We start from the raw sequence: 20681 nt of genomic DNA, 5'->3' as shown, positions 1-20681 counted from the left end.
TAAAATAAACCACAAACGCACATCATTATTACTTAAATATTAAAGAAAAAGAGCAATGTTTGATAGATCAAACAATATTAGCTACTGGGGTTCGAGAGCCCGACCTCTCCAAGTTGATAAAAAGAAATAACAAAATTACAATCTTCTTGACATAACAATAATCTAGGTCATCCCTCCCTAATATTCCTTTTCCTCTCTTCGATTTCATTTCCTCTTTTGCCCTTGGACCTTCACTGTTGATTTGGTGTGTGTGAAATGACTTCTCTGTCCTTCCTATTTTTTCTAGAGAAAATCAACAGAGGCTTTGACTGGTGCATCACAATACCATGGCCCCAAAAAGTCACCTTGTCCTCAAGGTGAAAAGAAGGAATTGTTGTTGGAATACCTCGACGTCCTCCCAGGTAGCTTCGAACAGGGGAGGGTCACGCCATTTGATCAAATCTTCTAGCCTGGTTTGTATTCTTCCTTCTTTTATCACACTTCCAATACGTCCTCAGGTTCCACCTCCACTTCTAGTTCTGTTGTCATTTATGCTGGAACAAGAGAGGATACTGGGGCCTCGTCAATGGAGCGTTTCGGCTGTGAAACGTGAAATACATGATGAATTTTGGCAGTTTCTGGGAGCTCCAATTTGTAAGCAAACTTCCCTATTTTTTGGATTATGCGATATGGCCCATAAAACCGGGTTGCTAGCTTCTCATAAGGTTGTTGTGCTAAAGATTTCTGGCGGTATGGCTGCCTTTTTAAGTATACAAAATCACTTTCTTCAAATGTTTCGTCTCTCCGTTCTGAATCTGCCGCCTGCTTCGTCACTAACTGGGCTTTCGTAAGATTGAAGTGAAGTTCATCCAAGATCGCATCTCTCTCCTGAAGCAGATCCTCCACATTGTCAACTGGGTTGTGGTCTTTACCAATATGAATAACATGTGAAGGATCACGCCCATATAAAATCTTGAGCGGGCTCAATTTAGTGGAGTAGTGAGGTGATGTGTTGTATGAATATTCTGCCCATGGCAGCCATCGGGCCCCTGATTTGGGTTTGTCACCCACGAAATAACGTAGATAAGTTTCGAGTCCTCGATTCACAATTTCGGTATGCCCGTCAGTTTGCGGGTGATAAGCCGTACTCCTTTTTAACTCAGTCCCATGAATTTTTAAAATCTCTTTCCAAAAAGTACTTAAAAATATTCGATCCCTGTACGAAATGATTGAAGTAGGAAACCCATGTAGGCGAACAATTTCCTTTATAAAAATAGAGGCTACATAGAAAGCATCGAAAGGGTGACAAAGGCCACTAAAATGTGCATACTTCAATAATCGATCAACTACCACGAATATAGTGTTTACTCCTTTTGACATGGGTAAACCTTCTATAAAGTTCCTAGATAACTCATCCCAAACTTTTAAGGGAATGTTTAATGGTTGTAGCAGCCCCGATGGTAACTGTTGTGAGACTATCTGTTGTTGGCAGGTTACACAGCGTTGCACATGAGCAGTAACGTCTCGTCTCATTCCTTTCCAATACCAATCAGTCACTTGCCGGAAGTAAGTCTTCAATTCCCATGCACGACCTCTAATTAGTGAATCATGATATTCTTTCAGCAAGGTGGGTTTAAGAGAAGAGTGTTGAGGTATCACTACCCTGTCCTTGTACAATAATCTTCCATTTCCGACACAGAACCAAGGATTTGAGCTATCACATGCTTGTAAATTCTTGAGTCTTAGCTGAATATCATTATCCTGCAGCAGTTCCTTATCTATCAACTCCTATGAAATGGTTGGAATTGTAATCAAGGCGTCCAAAGCAATGTCACTCACATGTTTTCTCGATAATGCGTTGGCAACTCTATTTGATGTTCCTGACTTGAACTGAATCTCAAAGTCGAACCCTAAAAGCTTAGTTGTCCATTTCTGATACTCCACATTGACTTCCCGTTGTTGTGTAAGGAAATGTAGGCTTTGTTGGTTAGAACGTACGATAAAATATCGAACAAGTAGAAAAGGTTTACAGAAGATCATATCAGTACAAATTGTTATTGATTGTGTTGAAGAGAAAATAATTTATTTTCTGGACTCTGGGAGTAACTTAAGGTTGAATCAAGAACAGTTAAGAGACAAACCATGGCAGGAATTGGAACTTGTTGCTACAATTCTCATGGTAACTAATTCTGTAACTGTCAGATGGTTTGTATTCATAAAGAACCTGATACAGTTAAAGCATAGAGGAATGCCTTACAAATCTAACTACATTCCAAAGTACATTGATCAAACTGAATATGCTGTTGATATGCCTATTGGAGGAGCCAAGATAGAGATGAGTCTAGGAACTAAAGTTTTAACCTTTAATCCTGATGGAAAGAAAATTGGGTTTCCGGAGCTGGATGATCTATCTCTTGGAAATTCAAAGTTACATAATCACAGAGCTGCCATCTATCAGAATGATGAATCAACAGATGAACTTAAGGAACACAAACAAAGGATGTAATGGAAGAAAATCTGCTGAGGAAGTTTCTTGAAGATTTTCCAGACTGTGTTAGAGTTCAGAATGAAGAGTAAAGTCTGATATTCACTGAAATAAGAATGAATATGTTTACTTGATTACTGCATTTAGATAGTTTTGGCATCATCAATAGGAACTTGTACATATTTCCATAATGCACAAGTTGGGGAGATTGTTAGATATAATTGATGATATATGGACATAAACTATCAGAAGTTCTTATGAAGACTTATATCAGTATTTACTGAAGAATGACTTCATCAGTACTTATATCAGTACTTGATGATCAGCAGATGATGTCATCAGGATTTGTCACTTCAGCAGATATTCGAGGAGGAAAAGGAAAGAAGGAATTCAAGGCGGTGAAGGACTTTATCTCAGAAGCAATCATATATGGATATGTTTCCTTATTGTAATAGAATAGGATTCCTTATTTGTTTGTGTAGTTGTGCTCTATATAAAGCACAGATTAGGTTCATGTTATAAGAATCGCGAACACTGTTATATCATTCGCATAATCCAGCAGCTCTCAAGGATATATGTTTATCCTTTTGGGAGAATACGTTTCTAATCAAATTTTATATGTTAATATAAAAAGTATTGAGTCTATTGAAGCTTTGTCGAATTATTTGCATAAACTGTATTCACCCCCTATACAGTTGATTACGGATTTAACATTGGGGGTTACCCCGGGGTCGATCATGACCACGACCTCGTGACTCTCAGTAAAATATTTTACCTTTAATGTTTTAAGATTACACAAACCCGCAACTGAGTTAAGGGACACCTCTGTCACCAGGTCCTCTTGAGGAAGGGAAATTGTATCATTGTCCTCACCATCTGTCATTTCTTTCTCTTCGAGTATCAGCATCACACTCAATTCTTTTTTTTGTACATTTATGCCCCACAGCCCACTTACCATCACACATATACATAAACCTTGAGCCCTCTTTTCTTGTAATTCTTTACCAGTCAATTTTTTAACATTCATCATCCCACTTGATGCTTAACGTGGTGACTGAACTGAATTCTGAGATTCAGGGGACCTCACTCCCCAACTACGCACCATTGTAGGGCTTGTTGGAGGGGTATATGAATAAGGAACACTCACTATAGACCCCTTACTGTACCCTGAGTATCCACATATGCTTATAGATCCCCCATTCCACCTCCTACTTGATATCACCCTATGTTTTTCTTCCACGCTGATAGCACACTCCATAGCTTGTTTCAATGTAATGGGATTAAGCAACCTCACTTCTGCCTTTATTTCTGACTTGAGACCATTTATAAAGTGACCTAATAGCATTTTTTTAGATAACATATCCAATGGCATTGCGGTTTCCATAAACTTACGCATATATTCATTCACAGATGCAGTTTGTATTGTTGACAACCATTGCTCATACAGGGAGCCTCCATTTACCGAACAAAACTGCCGTAAGATGAACATCCTAAGGTCTTCCCATCGTCGTATCGGGTGCCTCTTTAATTCCCATTGATACCACCATAATGCGTTACCCTCCATAGCTACTACGATAGCCTCCAACATTTATTTTTTATTCAGATGATAAAACCCAAAGTAACATTCCACCCTCATTATCCAACTATCGAGATCAGTCCCGTCAAACACCGGCATGTCTAACTTCCTATATCTCCAATTCACGCCTCCACCATCAGGCCCACCACTAGAACCTCCATCTGTATAGCCCCCTTCGGTGAGTCCCCCGCCAGTAAATCCTTCACCACTAAAACCCCCATTTACACCAGTAAATCCTCCACCACTAAAACCCCCATTTACAGGTCCACTTCCAATACCCAGTCCGTTCATAATAGTGTTGCTACCCATACCACTTTTAATTCCATCATCTAACCCAACAATAATAGAACTAACATTTTTTGAAGAGGAGGCTACCTGATGCAAACCCATTTCGGCCTTCCCCGGAGCTAATGGATATAGTGTTTGTAGCCCAGTAATTGTTGACCGCATCTTCGTCTGAAACTTCAGTTGATCATTACTCATGGTATTTATCAATGTCTCTTGGTACTCTCTACTTCGACTGATGCGACCTTCCAATCGACTCGCCACCACATCTATTTCTGAACCCAACCTTGTCGTCGTCATATTCTGGCCTTCCATCAATATTTCACTTAAGGATTGTCGCATCGCGTCCATCGCCTTCTCCACAGCTGTTGATACCATCCCCTTTACCACCTCTTCCAGATTTTTCAGCTTCTCTTCTATTAACTCCACCCTTTGAGCTACCGTCTCCACCCTTTGAGCTACCATCGGTGGCCCCATCAGATTCAAGTGCTCTGATACCAATTGAAATGGCTCAACCTCACACTTATAAAATACACCACAAACGCACAGTAATATTACTTTAATATTAAAGAAGAAAAGACACGTTTGATAGATCAAACAATATTAGCTACTAATGTTCGAGAGCCCAGCCTCTCCAAGTTGATAAAATGAAATAACAAAATTACAATCTTCTTGACATAACAATAATCTAGGTCATCCCTCCCTAATATCCCTTTTCCTCTCTTCTATTTTATTTCCTCTTTTGCCCTTGGACCTTCAGTGTTGATTTGGTGTGTGTGAAATGACTTCTCCGTCCTTCCTATTTTTTGTAGCGAAAGTCAACAGAGGCTTTGACTGGTGTATCACACATCTGAGCTGGATGTTTTAGAGATCTGTTAAGCATACATGGGATTCAATCGAAATTTCCAAATTGCAGAGTTGACGTGTTTTCATATATATATAAATGTATCATAAACTCGAGGTGAGTAAAATATATTGTCAATTTGTGCTGATACTGACAAAAAGTACATTGTTAGAGCATCTCCAACAGACTCCTCATCTCTATTCTATATATAATATATAGTATTGGCTCTTGCTAACTTAATGTGTGTTATTCTCCAAGAATCCTCTTTAAATGAACTCTTAAATAATTTTTTTTTATTAAATGGAAGTTGAATTCATATAGAACAAAAGATAGTGGAGAGAGAAAGAGATTGTTTTCATGAATATATAATACTATAATATTGTTTAAGAGTGGGAAAGAAGCTCTTAAAAGTGAGGAGCGAGAAGAGAATTTTAGTAAAAATTTAAGAGCTACTAAGAGTTTCTTGGAGAAAAAAGAATCATCTCCCTTCTCTAATTTCAAGTTAAGACCCAAGTTAAAAGACTATTGGAGATGCTCTTAGCACCTTTAGCAATAAAGAATTCTAAAAGCCCAAATCAAGATATGACCTTGTTGCTTGTTGGTATAACTATGTTATCTTTGTCCCTAAACCAAAAGATTAAAATTCCATACAGGATTGGTGAGGCTGCCACTAAAGACTTTAGGAATGATATATACCATCAAACTGTTCATTTTTCGTCTTAGAGCAAATCCAACGATCTTAAAATTAATTGTACTTGAGAGATGTAAAATTGAGATGTAAAATTAAGCAAAATCCCAATAATATTCCCGTCAATCAAAGCGTATAAAGGTGTTAACCTTTTATGTGTTATGTGTAAAGGTGTTATGAATAGTAAAACTCTGTAGTTAACGAATTTTTTTAAATATTTTTCATATTTAAATTCATATTTTTCAAATGAAAATTTTATGATAAATATTAAAAACACTCAAGAGGCTCCTCGAGGTGGTTTCGTATTAAAATATTAATTTTTTGATTTATTAAAAATATTAGAGTGTAAGTCGCGTAATAATAACATTCGGTAAAGTCAACTTTAGATTACAACTTTGACCGTCCGTCGCGACCAAGGGTTGATAGTTATTTTGAGTAGGACAAATATCGACAATTGTAAAGTATTATACTTATAAGTAAAATAAGTCATTGATGAGATTAGGAATATTGATTATGATTATGATATTTGTTGATTAGAAAACTCGGAACGAGTGGAAGTCGAAAACATATCTTGGACTCCCCGCAAGTTTACAAACCCTAACTTTCAAAACTGTTTTGTTGTGTTTGTTTTTGAATAACTGCAATATATGCATGATACTGCTTAAATTGTTTTACCGAACAAAATATGTTGTTGCGAGTATTTGTTAATATTATTGATATAGTAAAATACCGTATTTGAAATGATATATTTAGACCGAGAGTTGGTATTTCGGAGGTGTTTATATCTGAGAAATGTTAACAGTAGCGAGTAGCGTGGCGTATATATTATAGACCGAGATGTAAGTTTTTTAAGATTTATAGACATGGATCTTCTTGCCTTGTTAGGGTTATATGGAGAATGGTAAAGCCAAGAATACAACAGAGAAAATGATAATACTTGCAGATACAAGCCACAATTTAAGGGGCAGTTTTTACAGAAAAATTTTCCAGTTTTCTTTTTTATAATTTTCTAAAAATTTTCTCATTTTTCTATTTCCAAGAAAATTATTGAAAAATGAGAAAATATGTTTCATATTAACTTAAATAAAAAAGTAGAAAATATATATATGAATACATCTCAATTTGAAATATATAATTCTATTATATAATTAATTAACAATCGTAAATAATATCATTGTCAACAAAAATTATATTATGAAAATTTATTTTTAAATTATTTAATTATATTTATATAATTTTCAATATTTGTATTTTATATCAAGTTTTATGAATTATTATGTTAACAATTTATTTGTGATTACTGCATTAATATAAAGTTTTAAATTTTATGCGAATTTGTTTTGTCTTTATTTTAAAATAAATGTATTAATATTAATTGTATTACTAATTATAATATTTATGTATTCATGTATGATTCATAAAAAAGCAATATATTAATATATTATGCATATCTTACATAAAAAGGTAGTGAATAAAAAAGTAGTGAATATGTGTATATTAGGATTAGAAAGTGGGGAACATGGTGAATTTAAGATATTTGGGTTAAACCGTGGGTTTTTTCTGGTTTCTGAGATTAAAAAATAATAAAAAGTTGTTTCCACAATTTTCTCATTCCTAGTTATAAATCAGAAAATCGTGTTTTCCATTTTTCTAATTTTCCTGTTAAAAAATATGCAAGTTGAACACATTCAAATTTTTTTATTTTCTAAACAAAGTTTTTCGGAAAACTGGTAAAGTAACGGCCCCTCAGCCTTAGAATGTTACAAAAAAAGGAGAAGGGCGTGAACAATTATATATTGTGGTTTTAAGAAAACCTGCACAATTTTACATTTTCAGATATAATTTTACATAAAGAGCCCATTTTGAACAAAGTCCAACTAAAAATAAAATTTGGTCACCTAATATAACATCCCAACCAAATTCACATTAATGTCACTTTATTTTAATCCTATAATTTTCTAATTTTTTGCTAATGATACTTTTTTCAGTTCAACATTAATTTCTTTCCAAATTTTACAATATAAAATAATCCAAATTTATTTACCGTTACGCGTGGTTCAAATTTTTGTTTTAATTTCTTCATTTTCAAAAAAATTAGTTCAAGAATCACATTAAAACGCCGAGTTACTACTTTGTACCACAATTTTTGTTGCATAATTTTGATGATGGAAGATATTGTTTTAAAAAACGTTGTACTCATTTTTCGTTAAATACCAATTTCCATGCTCCGGTAAATTTTACTACTAATTATTAGCCTTGTAAATTCCCAACAATCATCAATTTATTATTATTATTATTATTATTATTATTATTATTATTATATTTATTTATTCTCTTCAACAAACATAAAATATTGACTTTCCGATCAACAACAATAATTAAACACACCAAATTGCATGTAACATGTACTGGCTATTTATTTTTCTCATTGTCAATTTTATTCAATTCTTTGAACAAAAATATTATCCAAACCTCACGTAGCGGGCACAAAATCTTAATCCTAATTATGTTATAATATTTGACTTTTTTGAAACAATATGGGTAACACCTTGTTATGTTATAATATTTGACTTATGTGAAACAATATAGGTAATAGCTATAAATACATTATAATCGGCTTGTTATTAAGATAACACAACAATTTATAAACATATTAACACTTTGATATGCGTGTTTTTTAAAAAGAGTAATACGCAGTTTACTCCCATTTTTCAGTTTTTTTTTTTTTGCAAATATATTTTTTGTATAAAAACGAGATACCCATTTTTAATATACGTATTAGTGTTAGCTAACTTTAAAATGCGTATTAAAAAAGTATTTTTCGTCTAAAATTTTAAAATGATATTTGTATCGCCAAGTTAAAAATAAAGTATTTTTGAACTTGAGAATGGAATTTACATTTATTTTGAGAAGTGGACTTCAACTGTGAACTCTACGTGTTAAGCTTTATCATCATAAAGTTGATTAGATCGTTCCGTATCATATCAATACGTTCGTTCCCTATGCTTCTGTTTAGTAATGTTTTGATATTCTTATAATTATCTTTAAGGATCTTGACGGCCTTCATATTGGCAGGGTGGAGAAATGCACGACTTCAATGCTTTTGGTATCAAATTGTGTCCAATTCCTGAGAAAATCATCCCATATAATGATCTAGAATGAAAAAGGAAGTCTATTTGCTATACTGAGAAGGCAAATATTGTAGTCCCAAGGTATTACTGTTCTCATCCTCCAATATCTGCAGTTGACTGTTGCTTAAACCGATAGCACATTTTGTCCTCTATTTAGATCTTATATTTTGTCCTAAAGTAGATGTGTATATAGATCGCTAATAATTTAATTATTTGCTTGATGATTATGTGATACTCTCAGTTAATTATGCGTCATTCATATTTCCTTGAATCGAAGAGTGTCTTATTGTGTCATATCTCTTATATATCTATATGCCCTTGGATCTGATATATGATCCTTCTCTTTACTTAGTATTAGTGAAAGTTTTTTGGGATTGATTGCATGGTTGGTGTCCAGGTTAGGGGGGCAAAAGCTTAAAGCTGATGACCCTGTTGAGGCTATCCCTAAAGGTGGGTATGATGCCTTGTGATTCTTCTATCACTCTTTTTGTGCTAAACTTACCATGCTGCAATGCCAATGTAGGTTCTGGTCATTATTGCACCAAAGGAAAATTACCACCAGAAATGATGGTACCAAGAGTCCAAGAGAATGTAAAGCTGGGAAATTGTAAAAGTTTATCCTTTTTACCGCCCTTATTATTTTTATATTTATTATGTTTCAGAGGTCTGACAATTTTTTTTATAAAAATTGTTATCAGAAAAGCGATTGACCTCTTCGATTTAGCAGAAAAAAATGCTTGCTTACCATCGGAACTTAGATGTCTCATTTGCACCAAGTATATAAGGGAGGCTGTGATAATACCTTGCTGCCACCAAAGCTTTTGTGAAAGATGTGAGTTGCCGTATATATCTTTCTTCTTTCTACGAGTTTGAACCCTCCACCCGGGACTTCTTGTGTGTTTCTTATTGGCAGAGGCATGGGCTCCTCACATGATTGCCAAATTGCAAACTTATTAAACCTTTATCGTTCTGTATTTACTGACTTCTTAAAAAAATCTATAGTAAACTATTACTAGGAACTATAATTTATTGCTTCTGGTTTTTTGTTTCCGATATTGTGCAGGTATTCATCAAGTTCTCACTCAGAAGTCGAAGTGCCCTGAATGTTCCTCAGACAAAATATCAAGTTCATACACACACAGTTCATATGCTCTTTTTTCCAGAATTGAGGTTTAGTATGTACAAGAATATATGCTCTAACAATACTGTGAACATAGCTGCTTCAAAAATGTACAGACTGACAGAGAAGTCTATATTAGTAAATACAACCTTTCAAATTCAGTATACTGTATCGACTTTTAGTCAGAAAATACAACCACCTACGTTCAAACAAAATTCATCAGAGAGCTGATTTATGGGATTTTCATATTTTTTATTAAGGATTCTTATAATCTTCATAAATACATGGCTAGCCATTAGTATATAGATTTTTTGTAATTGACCTTGCCAAAAATACAAAGAAGGTAAACAAAAAAAAATTCATCAGAGGTTCAGAGCAAAGCGAGTAGAGAAACTTTAATATAACTAACATTTACCTTGAACATTATTTGCATTAGAGATAACATTCTTGTTAGGTTATATGTGACTACTAATCAACGCACCACGCTAGATACGATTGATACTCGCTAGTTTCGAATATATCAGGAATTGACATAAGTTCTAGGCCGAGCACGTATGAGATAACCGTGCCTCTATCCTTTTTTTAAAAAGATTGGTAAACAATAGTCATTTTTAAACGAAGGAAATTTTACCTCGCCGTTGATGGAACACAGGATCTATAACCTATAGAAATAGGTGGTAAATGACTCTGCAATTCAACCTTGTAAGAGTATAACAAGCCATCAAAATCTTGGAATTGCTTGATGAAGTGTAAGTGTGTGTGTGTGTGCGCCCCAATGCAGAAGGGGTCGAGGATTAGATGCAGACAGGGCTGGCAGAATTTTTAAACTTCAAACTCCAACTTACATATGTCTGAAATCTGACTTAAGAATGGAAATTACATTTATTTTGAGAAGTGGACTTCAACTGTGAGCTCTATGGACTACGGAGATGCGAAAAAGATATTCTTACACCACACTAATGTTTCAATTCAGTGACTACCACGAAAATGAGGACACGCCTCGTCAACAATTCCTGTCTAAAGGTTCAAAAATTTATTAAATAAACCAGAGGAATATATATAAGTTTCATTTTTCGTGAGCAACTCCAGTCAACAGCTCAATGCCTGACTTGTTCGATACCATTCCTTGAATCATCTATATTCTTTATCAGTATGACAGCATGACCACATTGACAAGTCTAAAAAAAGATGGCATTATTACTACATTACTAAATTGTGTCAAAGTGCATATCATGGGTTTGAGATATCATAAAATTACCACCATCAATCATAGAAAAGGAGAATTTCATACATACTTCATTGTTAAATGTCGACTTAAGACTCCTCCCGTCCTCTGGAACTACGGAGACCCTGTGGGACATTCCTCTTTTAGAGATCTTTGATGTCTGGGGATATCATTTATGTCTTTCTGCGGCATGGACATCACAAAAGGTAAATTATTTACAAAAGGCAAGCATAAATAGTAAAAAGTAGAGAATAGCCAAATGCGAAATTTCATTGAAACAAATATTGGTGCAAACTTAATAACCAACAATTACTTTTAAATATTCTCTTGGACATCATAAAATCATCATAGTCAAAGTGTATTATTGTGTTTATAATGACCCAACAAAAACACCGAAATTAATTAATATACAGGGTAAAGAAATAGTAAGCAAATTTATAATCTTACAGTCTATTAAAAGTAATTAATGAAAGCTTAGGGACATGTAAAAGAAAAAGATTTCAGACATTTGCGGAATTTTGTCAACAATGAATTTTTGAGAGCCTCAAATCGAGCAGCATCGAAATAGCAGGTAAATTCCCTATCCAAGCAATGAGCATGATATGAACTGACTCAATGTAATATGAACTAACAAGCACAAATGTTTACTACTTGAAATCAGAACAACAACGAGTACAGTACTAATATGATAGCAGGACTTTCGAGAGGTCCATGCACTCCTAGGGTTTGACAAGATAAAAGCTAATACAATCAATCGATACTTCACTTCCCCCAAATCCCTTCTCTTATTACTGCTCTCTTTCTTTCAATCCCCATACTGCCCTTTGACTGTTTGTGTTGACCTTGCCTCACTATTGACCTCTTTGCCCTTCTATTTTTTTCTTGAATAAGTTATTATATTTGGTGCTTCATGATTCATTACAATACCGGCGGCCCAAAATTTCACCTTGTCCTCAAGGTGAAAGTCAGGAAATCTGTTTGTCATTCGACTCGAAACATGCATCATCATCATCACTATCACTATCTCCTATGGTCAGAGCATGTCTCAATAACAGAAGAGCCATAAGAATAAGAGCAGCTGAGCAGCAAAATGCAGCTCCATTGGCATCTGAATCATCATATTCATCATATCCAGCTTCTAAAAGATGGCGTTCTGCTGCTGTCATGGGCAGAAGTCGAGGGTCGTGCAACTCTAATGGGCTACCAGCGATTGTCCAAGCCCCACTGATATCAATGGTGGTGTCTTCAGCACGAGGAGGGGGAGCAGTATAGCCAGACTGATAAGGCTGATGATATATTTCATAGGTAATATCTCCTTTCTCATTGCACCAACGTTGAACACACTTCCTATGAGCAAACTTTAGACTGTCATTACAAGAACAAGGAACCTCCAGGTTTTTGATGTTATCCTCCTCCTGGCAGATTCGACATTCAACAGTCTGAATAAGTGGTTCTTCTTCACCAGCAGCACCATTGTCTCCCTCTTCATCTATATTAATGGGGAAGCTAGATGAACCATTCACTTTACTACAAGAACCTTGAGTAGGTTCAGGAGCATCAACCTTTTGTAGTGATTGCAGTGATTCGGGTGAAACAAGATGGTCAACACATAAAGTCAGGTGGTCCGTCATCACCATGCCTAGAAACGCAATAAGGCTCTCTTCATACGGAGCCCAGTGCTTGAAAACATCAAGTGAAAAGCCACCACAGATCATTCCAGGTGTAGCAAAGAGAACACGGGGTTCGGGAGCTTTAATCATGGAGCGTTCAAAGCTGCAAACATGTTTGAAATCAAATGAATTTCGAGAGGTATACGCATCTTTCACCTTTTGGCTCGTCGAGTTGATGACAACTTTATAATACATATTAACTTGAAAAGTCAATCTTGCAGAAAAGTATATCGGGACCTTTAAACTCATTCTCTCCCAGTAATCTTCCAAAACTGTACAACGTTCCCGAGCTTGACCAAGAAAAATTGTACGGATGAATACTTTCCCTCTACTGGAAAGACATTTACGAACGACACTGAGAAATTCTCTTTTCCTGGTATATTTCGAATCTAGTGTTGTTATACCATACGTTGACTTTGATTTAAGAAGGTCAAAATGCAGCCTATCAATTTGTGTAGCTCCAAGATACCTATCAGGTGTCATATTATAGTCAACTGTGTAAACTATTGAAGCATCTTCCACTTTCGCATAAAACATTGCAGCTCCAAGCACCACCTTAAGCATCACCTTCCAGCGAACATCCTTCATTTTGTAATTCCAATATTTATAATTAACTAAATCGTACCAGATGGAGAAAATAACAAATGCCAGATAAACATCATTTTCTGCTCTAGTCTCAACAAGTTGTCTAGTGAAGTCCCACACTAAAATTAAAAATGGACAGTAACTCTCGTTCTGCTCGCAATCATTTTCTGCGCTAACATGGCTGCCAGGCTTAGGGCGCGTCTTGCTGTTACAGACACTGCAAAGAGCCAGGCCGAAGACAAGGTCAAATCTCTGGAAAAACACATTGCCCTGCTTACCCAAGAAAAAGATGCTGAATTCAGACGCCTGGAGGGGGAGAGGACGCGTCTGGAGATGGAAAAAGCTGTGTTGGAAGGCAATGTCTCCGCAATGGAGAAGCAAATGGACAGCATCATCGTCCTGAATTCCACCATGCAGCTGGAGCTTGACACCCTGAATGATGATAGGCTGCATGGATGGACAGAGGAGAAAAAACTGGTTTATCAGCACGGCTTCCAGGCTGGATTTGAAGAATGGTGCTCTGGGTTCATTGCCAATGATCCAGAGTATACATTCTCAAAGTTTGATGCAGATACCCAGATATGGGTAAATGATTTCAGGGTCAGGGCCGCAGAATCCATCAAGAACAAGAGGATTTTTCTGGGCTTAGAAGCAGAGGACGCGTCCCCTGATCCTGCCCCACTTCACACTCAGCCTCCCCCTGCAGAAGGCCAAGACAAGACACAGGACGCGCCTCCTACTTAGGACGCGTCCTTTATCTTTTATGTATTTGAACTATTTAAGGGTGTGGGCCCCTTGAAGCCTTGCAAGTTGTAAAGACTATTTTTGAACATTCACTTGCACTTTTATTTTTTTTTCTCAATCATTTACATGGGCGCGCCTGGTGTTTAGGGTGTGTCGCCTTTGACTAATTTGTTATCATTTTTACTCATGTCAAGCAAATATCCATTGTGGGCGCGTCCTCTCTAGTTGGACGCGTCTTTGTTTGTTTTGGAAAGTGCATGAGCACGGCAATACATTGTACTTGTGTGTTTAACCAATGCACAAGGCACGATGGGGCGCGTCCTAACTGTTTGTCATGCCTTAATGTTCTCTTAGAAATATTTTATGGTAGGGACTTGCTTTTATTTTTAAATTAAGAGCATCAACCAATATTACTTGGGCGCGTCCTTGGAAATAGTACACTTCCTAGTTACATTTTTACTCAATATCTATTGTTCCTTTTAGCAGCCACTACTTCAGTTAACATCCACATAGAACTATCAATCAAGACGCGCCTCACCTTTGATCCAAAATAAATCATCCTTCACGCAGGACGCGTCTTTGACAAGCACTTTTTCTTTTTTTTTTATGTTGTCAATATCACAGTAACATCCAGTCTAAAGGAGCATCAAACCAAGATAACTTGGGCGCGTCCTCTAAAATAGTACATTTTTTCTTGAGTTTCATTTATATAAAACCCTAGCTTAAGGCGCGTCCTACATATAGGACGCGTCATGAGACCAAGCAAACTGAGCAAATATCCCTTAGGAAAGTTTCAAAATTTTATTTATAATGCGCTCTGATGTCAAAAGTGCACCAGTCCCACGGCTACTATGCTCTGTGGGGAAATTATTTCTAAAAAATGACCCTTCAACTAGTCCCAAGGTAAGTAGTACATGCACTACCCCCCTAGGCTAGGAGGAATTTATTTAATTCTAGCCTATAAACTGGGCATAAACCAAAATGATAAAAGAAATATGCAAGGGGCCAAAGCCACGCCTTACTGATAATACTTTCGGAGATGTTCCGCATTCCAAGCTCGCGGAACTAGCTTCCCGTGCATATCTTCAAGGTGATAAGTCCCCTTCCACAAGATAGACTTTATTCTGTACGGTCCTTCCCAATTAGCTCCAAACACTCCATGTTGGGGGTTCTTTGTATTGGGCATCACTTTCCTAAGTACCAAATCTCCCACCTTCAGCAATTGTCCCTTTACCTTCTTGTTATAATACCTTGCGGCGCGTTGCTGATACGCCGCTAGCCTTAGCTGAGAATTTTCCCTCGTCTCCTCTAAGAGATCTAAATGAAGCCTTTGATTAATCTCAACATCTTCTTTCCTATAACAATCTCTGCGAAGTGATCCCGATCCGACTTCCACGGGGACCATAACTTCATAGCCGTAAGTCAGCATAAACGGCGTTTCTCCCGTAGTAGATCGTGGCATAGTGTTATATGACCACATCACCTTCGGGAGTTCTTCAGGCCAATTCCCTTTACGTTCCTCCAGCTTGGTTTTGAGGGTATGCTTTATTATCTTGTTAACAGCTTCTGTTTGTCCATTACTTTGAGGATGATAAACCGCTGCAAACTCCTTCTTGATTTTCAATTCCTCACATAATTGTCGCAACTCCTTGCTATCAAACTGCTTTCCATTATCGGAAACAAGCTTGTAAGGGATTCCAAACCTGCATACAATTGAGTTGAAAACGAAATCCCTGATTTTCTTTGCGGTGATAGTAGCCAGTGGCATAGCTTCCGCCCATTTAGTAAAGTAATCGACCGCAACCACTGCATACTTGACGTCTCCTTTAGCTTTCGGTAATTCTCCGATAAGATCAATTCCCCACATGGCCAACGGCCATGGGCTTGCCATAGGCGTCAGGAGTGTAGCCGGCATAGACGAGTAGTTTGTAAAGCGCTGGCAGCGATCACATGCCTTGACGAAATTTGTAGCATCTTCTCTCATTGTGGGCCAATAATACCCTTGTCGCAACACTTTCATTGCCAACGAGTTACCCCCCGAGTGATTGCCACAAATTCCTTCATGTACCTCTCTTAGGATGTAATTTCCTTCTTCTTCTTCAACACACCTGAGCAGAGGTTGGTTAAACCCTCTCTTGTATAGGACTTCATCGTATATCACATATCTTGCGGCTTGATAACGGAGTCGACGAGCCATAAACTTATCTTCGGGGAGTGTTCCCTTGCGAATGTAAGCTAGAATGGGCGTCATCCATATTTCCTTGGGAGCCTCATCCACTTGCATAGTTTCTATCTCTGGGATACTAGGAACCTCCAGGATTTCAAGAGGGATGGATCCTAACAATACAGCCTCTTGTTGCGACCCCATTTTTGCCAGAGCATCCGCATTACTGTTTTTCTCCCGCGGAACGCATTCTAATCTAACTTCTTTGAACATTCCAATCAGGCGCTGTGTACATCTCAAGTATAATTCTGTTCGCGGGCCTCTCGCTTGAAATCCCCCATTCACCTGATTCACTACCAACTCTGAGTCACTTCTTGCAATTAACTTTCGCACCCCCATTTCCAAAGCGATTTTCAGGCCATTAATCAGCGCCTCGTACTCCGCATCATTATTAGTTGCATAAAACTTGAAATGAATTGCGCTCATCAGGTGGTGACCTTTCGGAGACACAAGTACTATACCCGCACCTGCTCCTCCATTGTTAACCGCCCCATCCACATGCAAGATCCACCAAGGATGCGGAAACTCTTCCAAAGACTCCTCGGCATGAGGTGGATGTAGCATTACCAAAGCTTTATCATCAATTTCAGAATCAAATTCCAACAAGAAATCGGCTAAGGCTTGCCCTTTTATCACTGTTCGAGGCACATATTCCAAATCAAACTGTCCCAACTCCACAGCCCATTTCAGCATTCTGCCTGATGACTCTGGTTTGTACAGGACCTGTCGCAGTGGGTACGCTGTATGAACTTCAACTCTATGGGCTTGAAAATACGGCCGCAATTTTCTTGACGCAAGAATTAGGGCGTAAACCAGTTTCTCCATATTTGTGTAGCGAGTTTCAGCGTCGTGTAACCGCTTGCTAACGTAGTACACTGGTGATTGCTGCCCATCCTCCTCTCTTACCAGAACTGCACTGATCGAATATTCAGACACTGCGAGGTACAGTATTAGATTTTCCCCATCCAACGGATTTGACAACATGGGAGGATGTCCCAGTTGCTCTTTGATTCTTTTGAAAGCCTCTTCACATTCTGACGTCCATACAAAGTCTTTCTCAGCTAATTTAATCGCCTTAAAAAACTCCTTGCATCTATCAGACGACTTGGAAACAAATCGATTTAACGCGGCGATTCTCCCAGTCAAACTCTGCACCTGTTTCACATTGGTGGGCGACTTCATATCCAATAATGCCTTGATCTTTGCAGGGTTGGCCTCAATTCCCCTGTGGTTGACAATGAACCCGAGAAACTTGCCCAACTCCATGCCGAACACACATTTCTGCGGATTTAATTTCATACGAAACCTCCTCAGAATATTAAACATCTCCATCAGGTGCTTGATGTGGTCACTCGTCACCTCAGATTTCACTAGCATATCATCCACATACACTTCCATAGTTCTCCCGATTTGATCTTTGAACATCATGTTTACCAACCGCTGGTAGGTTACGCCAGCATTAATCAAACCAAACGGCATTCCTATGTAACAGTATAACCCCCTGTCCGTAATAAAGGATGTATGTTCTTGATCGGGGCCATACATCGGAATTTGATTGTAACCGGAGTATGCATCCATAAAACTCAACAACGCATGCCCCGCCGTCGCGTCAACCAACTGATCGATTCTTGGCAGCGGGAAGCTATCCTTTGGACAGGCCTTATTGAGATCCGTGAAATCCACACATGTCCTCCACTTCCCATTCGGTTTCTTCACCAATACCGGATTTGCAAGCCATTCGGGGTAGAAGGATTCTTTGATTAGCCCCACCTCCAACAATCGGTCCACTTCTTCTTTTAATGCTATTGCCCTTTCTCCACTTACCGGGCGGCGTTTCTGACGCATGCCCTTACAATTCGGAAGGATATTCAAACGGTGACACATTACTTCTGGGTCGATTCCTATCATATCTGAATGACTCCATGCAAAAACATCAAGATTTGCAATTAGGAAGCAGGCAAGACTTCTTCTCATTTCATCAGCTAACTGGGACCCCACTTTCAAAACCTTGCTTGGGTCACTTTTATCAACCGGTATGGATATTGTGTCTTCGGCTGGTCCCGTTTTTTCGGCGGGCATAGGGATCCTGGGATCCAAATCGAAATCAAAGTCTCGGGGGTCTTCAACTTCCATTTTTGTATCTGAGAGCGCGTCCTCTTGAGTGGGAGCATCCACCTCCAGACGGGACGTATCTTTGTGCAACGCAGCTGAAGAGGGCGCGTCCTCGTTTGGAGGAGCATCAACCTCAACTTCATTCAAGAGCGCATCCTTCTTTTGAGGAGCATCAACCTTGAAGTTATTGCCGAGACCTTGCAAAATCTCACTTCTTCCTTCCAACTTTTCCCCGTTAACCTCTTTCTGTATGATTTTCTCTGTATGATTCACCACCACTTCTTCTACGCTACGGATTTCCGAAACACGTCCCTGCATCAAAAAAGAGTTTCCAGAGGTATTGGTTTCTTCCTTTCCGGGGCTTTCAACAAAATAGTGGGCATGGACCTCTCCACTTGGTTTTGTATGAATATCTTCTATATCTTCAAATGGGAGACTTTTCCCTTCATACCTTCTTCTGCGAAATTCCTTGACAGCCTTGTGATAGCAGTCGCGTGACTCATACTGTGACCCTCTCAGACTGCCAACTCCGTTTGGCATTGGGAATTTTATCATCAAGTGGTGTATCGATGTTATCATCCTGAACGCTCGCAACCAAGGTCTGCCGACCAGCACATTGTGCGCGGAATCCTAATCTAGCACCTTGAAATCTATCATTTGAGTAACCGACAACGCTCCTTCCCCGAGCGTGACGGGAAGCCTGACCGAACCCATAACTCTCACGGCTTCCCCAGTAAAGCCATAGACGTGTGCATCTTCGAAATACATGTCGCTATCTGGGAACCCCAGCTTTTTGTAGGTGCTGTAGTACAAGATGTTTGTAGAACTCCCATTATCCAAGAAGACTCGATGTACGTTCATTGCCCCAATAAGTATGGTAATCACCAGCGCATCATTGTGAGGATGATGCACCCACCTAGATTCTTTTTCCTTGAACGTAATATCAGCGGACTCCCCCTTAAAGACCTCCGGGGGTCTGTCTTCCAAGCTGTGGATGTTGGTGAGCGGTGGATGTCTCGCTTCTCTCGCGTTTCTTTCCAGTGCTCGATTACTATCATCAACGAAAGAGTGTCCTCCAAAAATTGCCCTAATACTGCCGGCCCTCTGAAACTTGACCTCTGCTATTTTCTCAACATCCTCCACCCGCGGGGGCTGTCTTTCATCTTTACCCTTGTCATCAAGCCCCCTACGTCGCTTCACCTTGTCAATCCATTCTCCCAGGTGTCCAGCCTTGATCAATTCCTCAATCTCATCCCGCAGGTGACGACACTCGTGGGTGTCATGGCCAGTAGACTCATGGTAGTCACAATACTTCTTTTTATCTCTGCTTTGCCATGATGTTAGACGGTCGGGCTTCTTGAAGATTCCCCTATCCTTATTTACCTCAAAGATATGATCAATGGACGCTGCCAGCGGTGTATAATTGCTGACTCTTCTCTCGTAGTTCGATGGTGGGCTCCATTCTCTTCGCGAGCTCACAGCATTTACCCTGTTAGGGCTTCTGGCGTTTCGCCGATAATCCGGGCTCACGGATCTGTCCCTTCTCTTGGATCGCCCCTTGGAGTTATAGGTATTGTCATTCTTTTTTGTTTCTGCAAGCGACTGCTCGATTGCTTTGAACGACTCCGCCTGCGCAAGCACATCAGCCAACGATACAGGGTCCTTCCCTTGTAGGTGCTTCCAGATATCCGTCCCCACACGCAACCCAGCTATAAGCAATATTTTCAACGTTTCATCAGTTGCACCCCTCACCAAAGTAGATTCTGCGTTAAACCTCTTAAAATACAAAGTCAAACTTTCTCCTTCCTTTTGTTTCACATTAGCCAGCGTGGTAACAGGTGGTGTGTACTTCACCGCGGCTTGGAATTGTGTCAAAAACAAAGTTTTCATCTGTTCCCAGGATGTAATTACACCTGGACCAAGTTTTTGGAACCACTGCTGAGCGCCTTCTCTGAAAGTGGCTGCCAAGAGACGGCATCGAGCCAAATCAGGTACTTGATATACATCCATTTC

The 20681-nt window shown here is 38.6% G+C and overlaps 2 protein-coding genes and 1 long non-coding RNA gene across 4 annotated transcripts; 1 reads left to right on the top strand and 2 right to left on the bottom strand.

Moving 5' to 3' along the window:
• The first annotated feature begins 8746 nt into the window (after positions 1-8746).
• Positions 8747-10272, top strand: LOC141672254 (uncharacterized). 2 transcript variants are annotated; one of them, XR_012555423.1, is made up of 6 exons: positions 8747-8848; positions 8933-9069; positions 9386-9438; positions 9512-9595; positions 9687-9820; positions 10052-10272. It is a non-coding gene; the product is annotated as an uncharacterized LOC141672254 (long non-coding RNA). The 2 variants fall into 2 exon arrangements; XR_012555422.1 differs by lacking the exon at positions 8747-8848 and having other exon boundaries at positions 8855-9069.
• Positions 10273-11951: 1679 nt separating this feature from the next.
• On the bottom strand, positions 11952-13745 carry LOC141672899 (endoribonuclease YSH1-like). The gene has a single exon (XM_074479593.1). The coding sequence runs from the start codon at positions 13589-13591 to the stop codon at positions 12299-12301; it is 1293 nt and encodes a 430-aa protein (XP_074335694.1). The 5' UTR covers positions 13592-13745; the 3' UTR covers positions 11952-12298.
• Positions 13746-15290: 1545 nt separating this feature from the next.
• Positions 15291-19208, bottom strand: LOC141673755 (uncharacterized). The gene is made up of 5 exons (XM_074480497.1): positions 18279-19208; positions 17124-17837; positions 16644-16961; positions 16441-16553; positions 15291-15297 (listed from the first exon to the last, which is right to left on the bottom strand). Exons 1-5 carry the CDS (start codon positions 19206-19208, stop codon positions 15291-15293), a joined length of 2082 nt encoding a protein of 693 aa, XP_074336598.1.
• Between the last annotated feature and the right edge of the window lie 1473 nt (positions 19209-20681).

This window comes from Apium graveolens, chromosome 7 (assembly GCF_009905375.1).
Source record: "Apium graveolens cultivar Ventura chromosome 7, ASM990537v1, whole genome shotgun sequence".
In the NCBI taxonomy this organism is placed as follows: domain Eukaryota; kingdom Viridiplantae; phylum Streptophyta; class Magnoliopsida; order Apiales; family Apiaceae; genus Apium; species Apium graveolens.
Note: the sequence above shows the minus strand (reverse complement) of the source record. Positions and strands in the feature narration are given on the sequence as shown.

Excerpts from the sequence above, each read along its gene's own strand:
- LOC141672899 (XM_074479593.1), bottom strand. The coding sequence starts at position 13,591 with ATGAAGGATGTTCGCTGGAAGGTGATGCTTAAGGTGGTGCTTGGAGCT.
- LOC141673755 (XM_074480497.1), bottom strand. The coding sequence starts at position 19,208 with ATGCCAAACGGAGTTGGCAGTCTGAGAGGGTCACAGTATGAGTCACGC. Across the intron at positions 17,838-18,278 it reads CCGAATGGCTTGCAAATCCG|AAATGTGTGTTCGGCATGGA; the intron begins GTATTGGTGAAG and ends TTAAATCCGCAG. Across the intron at positions 16,962-17,123 it reads AAATTGATGATAAAGCTTTG|TTTTATGCAACTAATAATGA; the intron begins GTAATGCTACAT and ends ATTCATTTCAAG.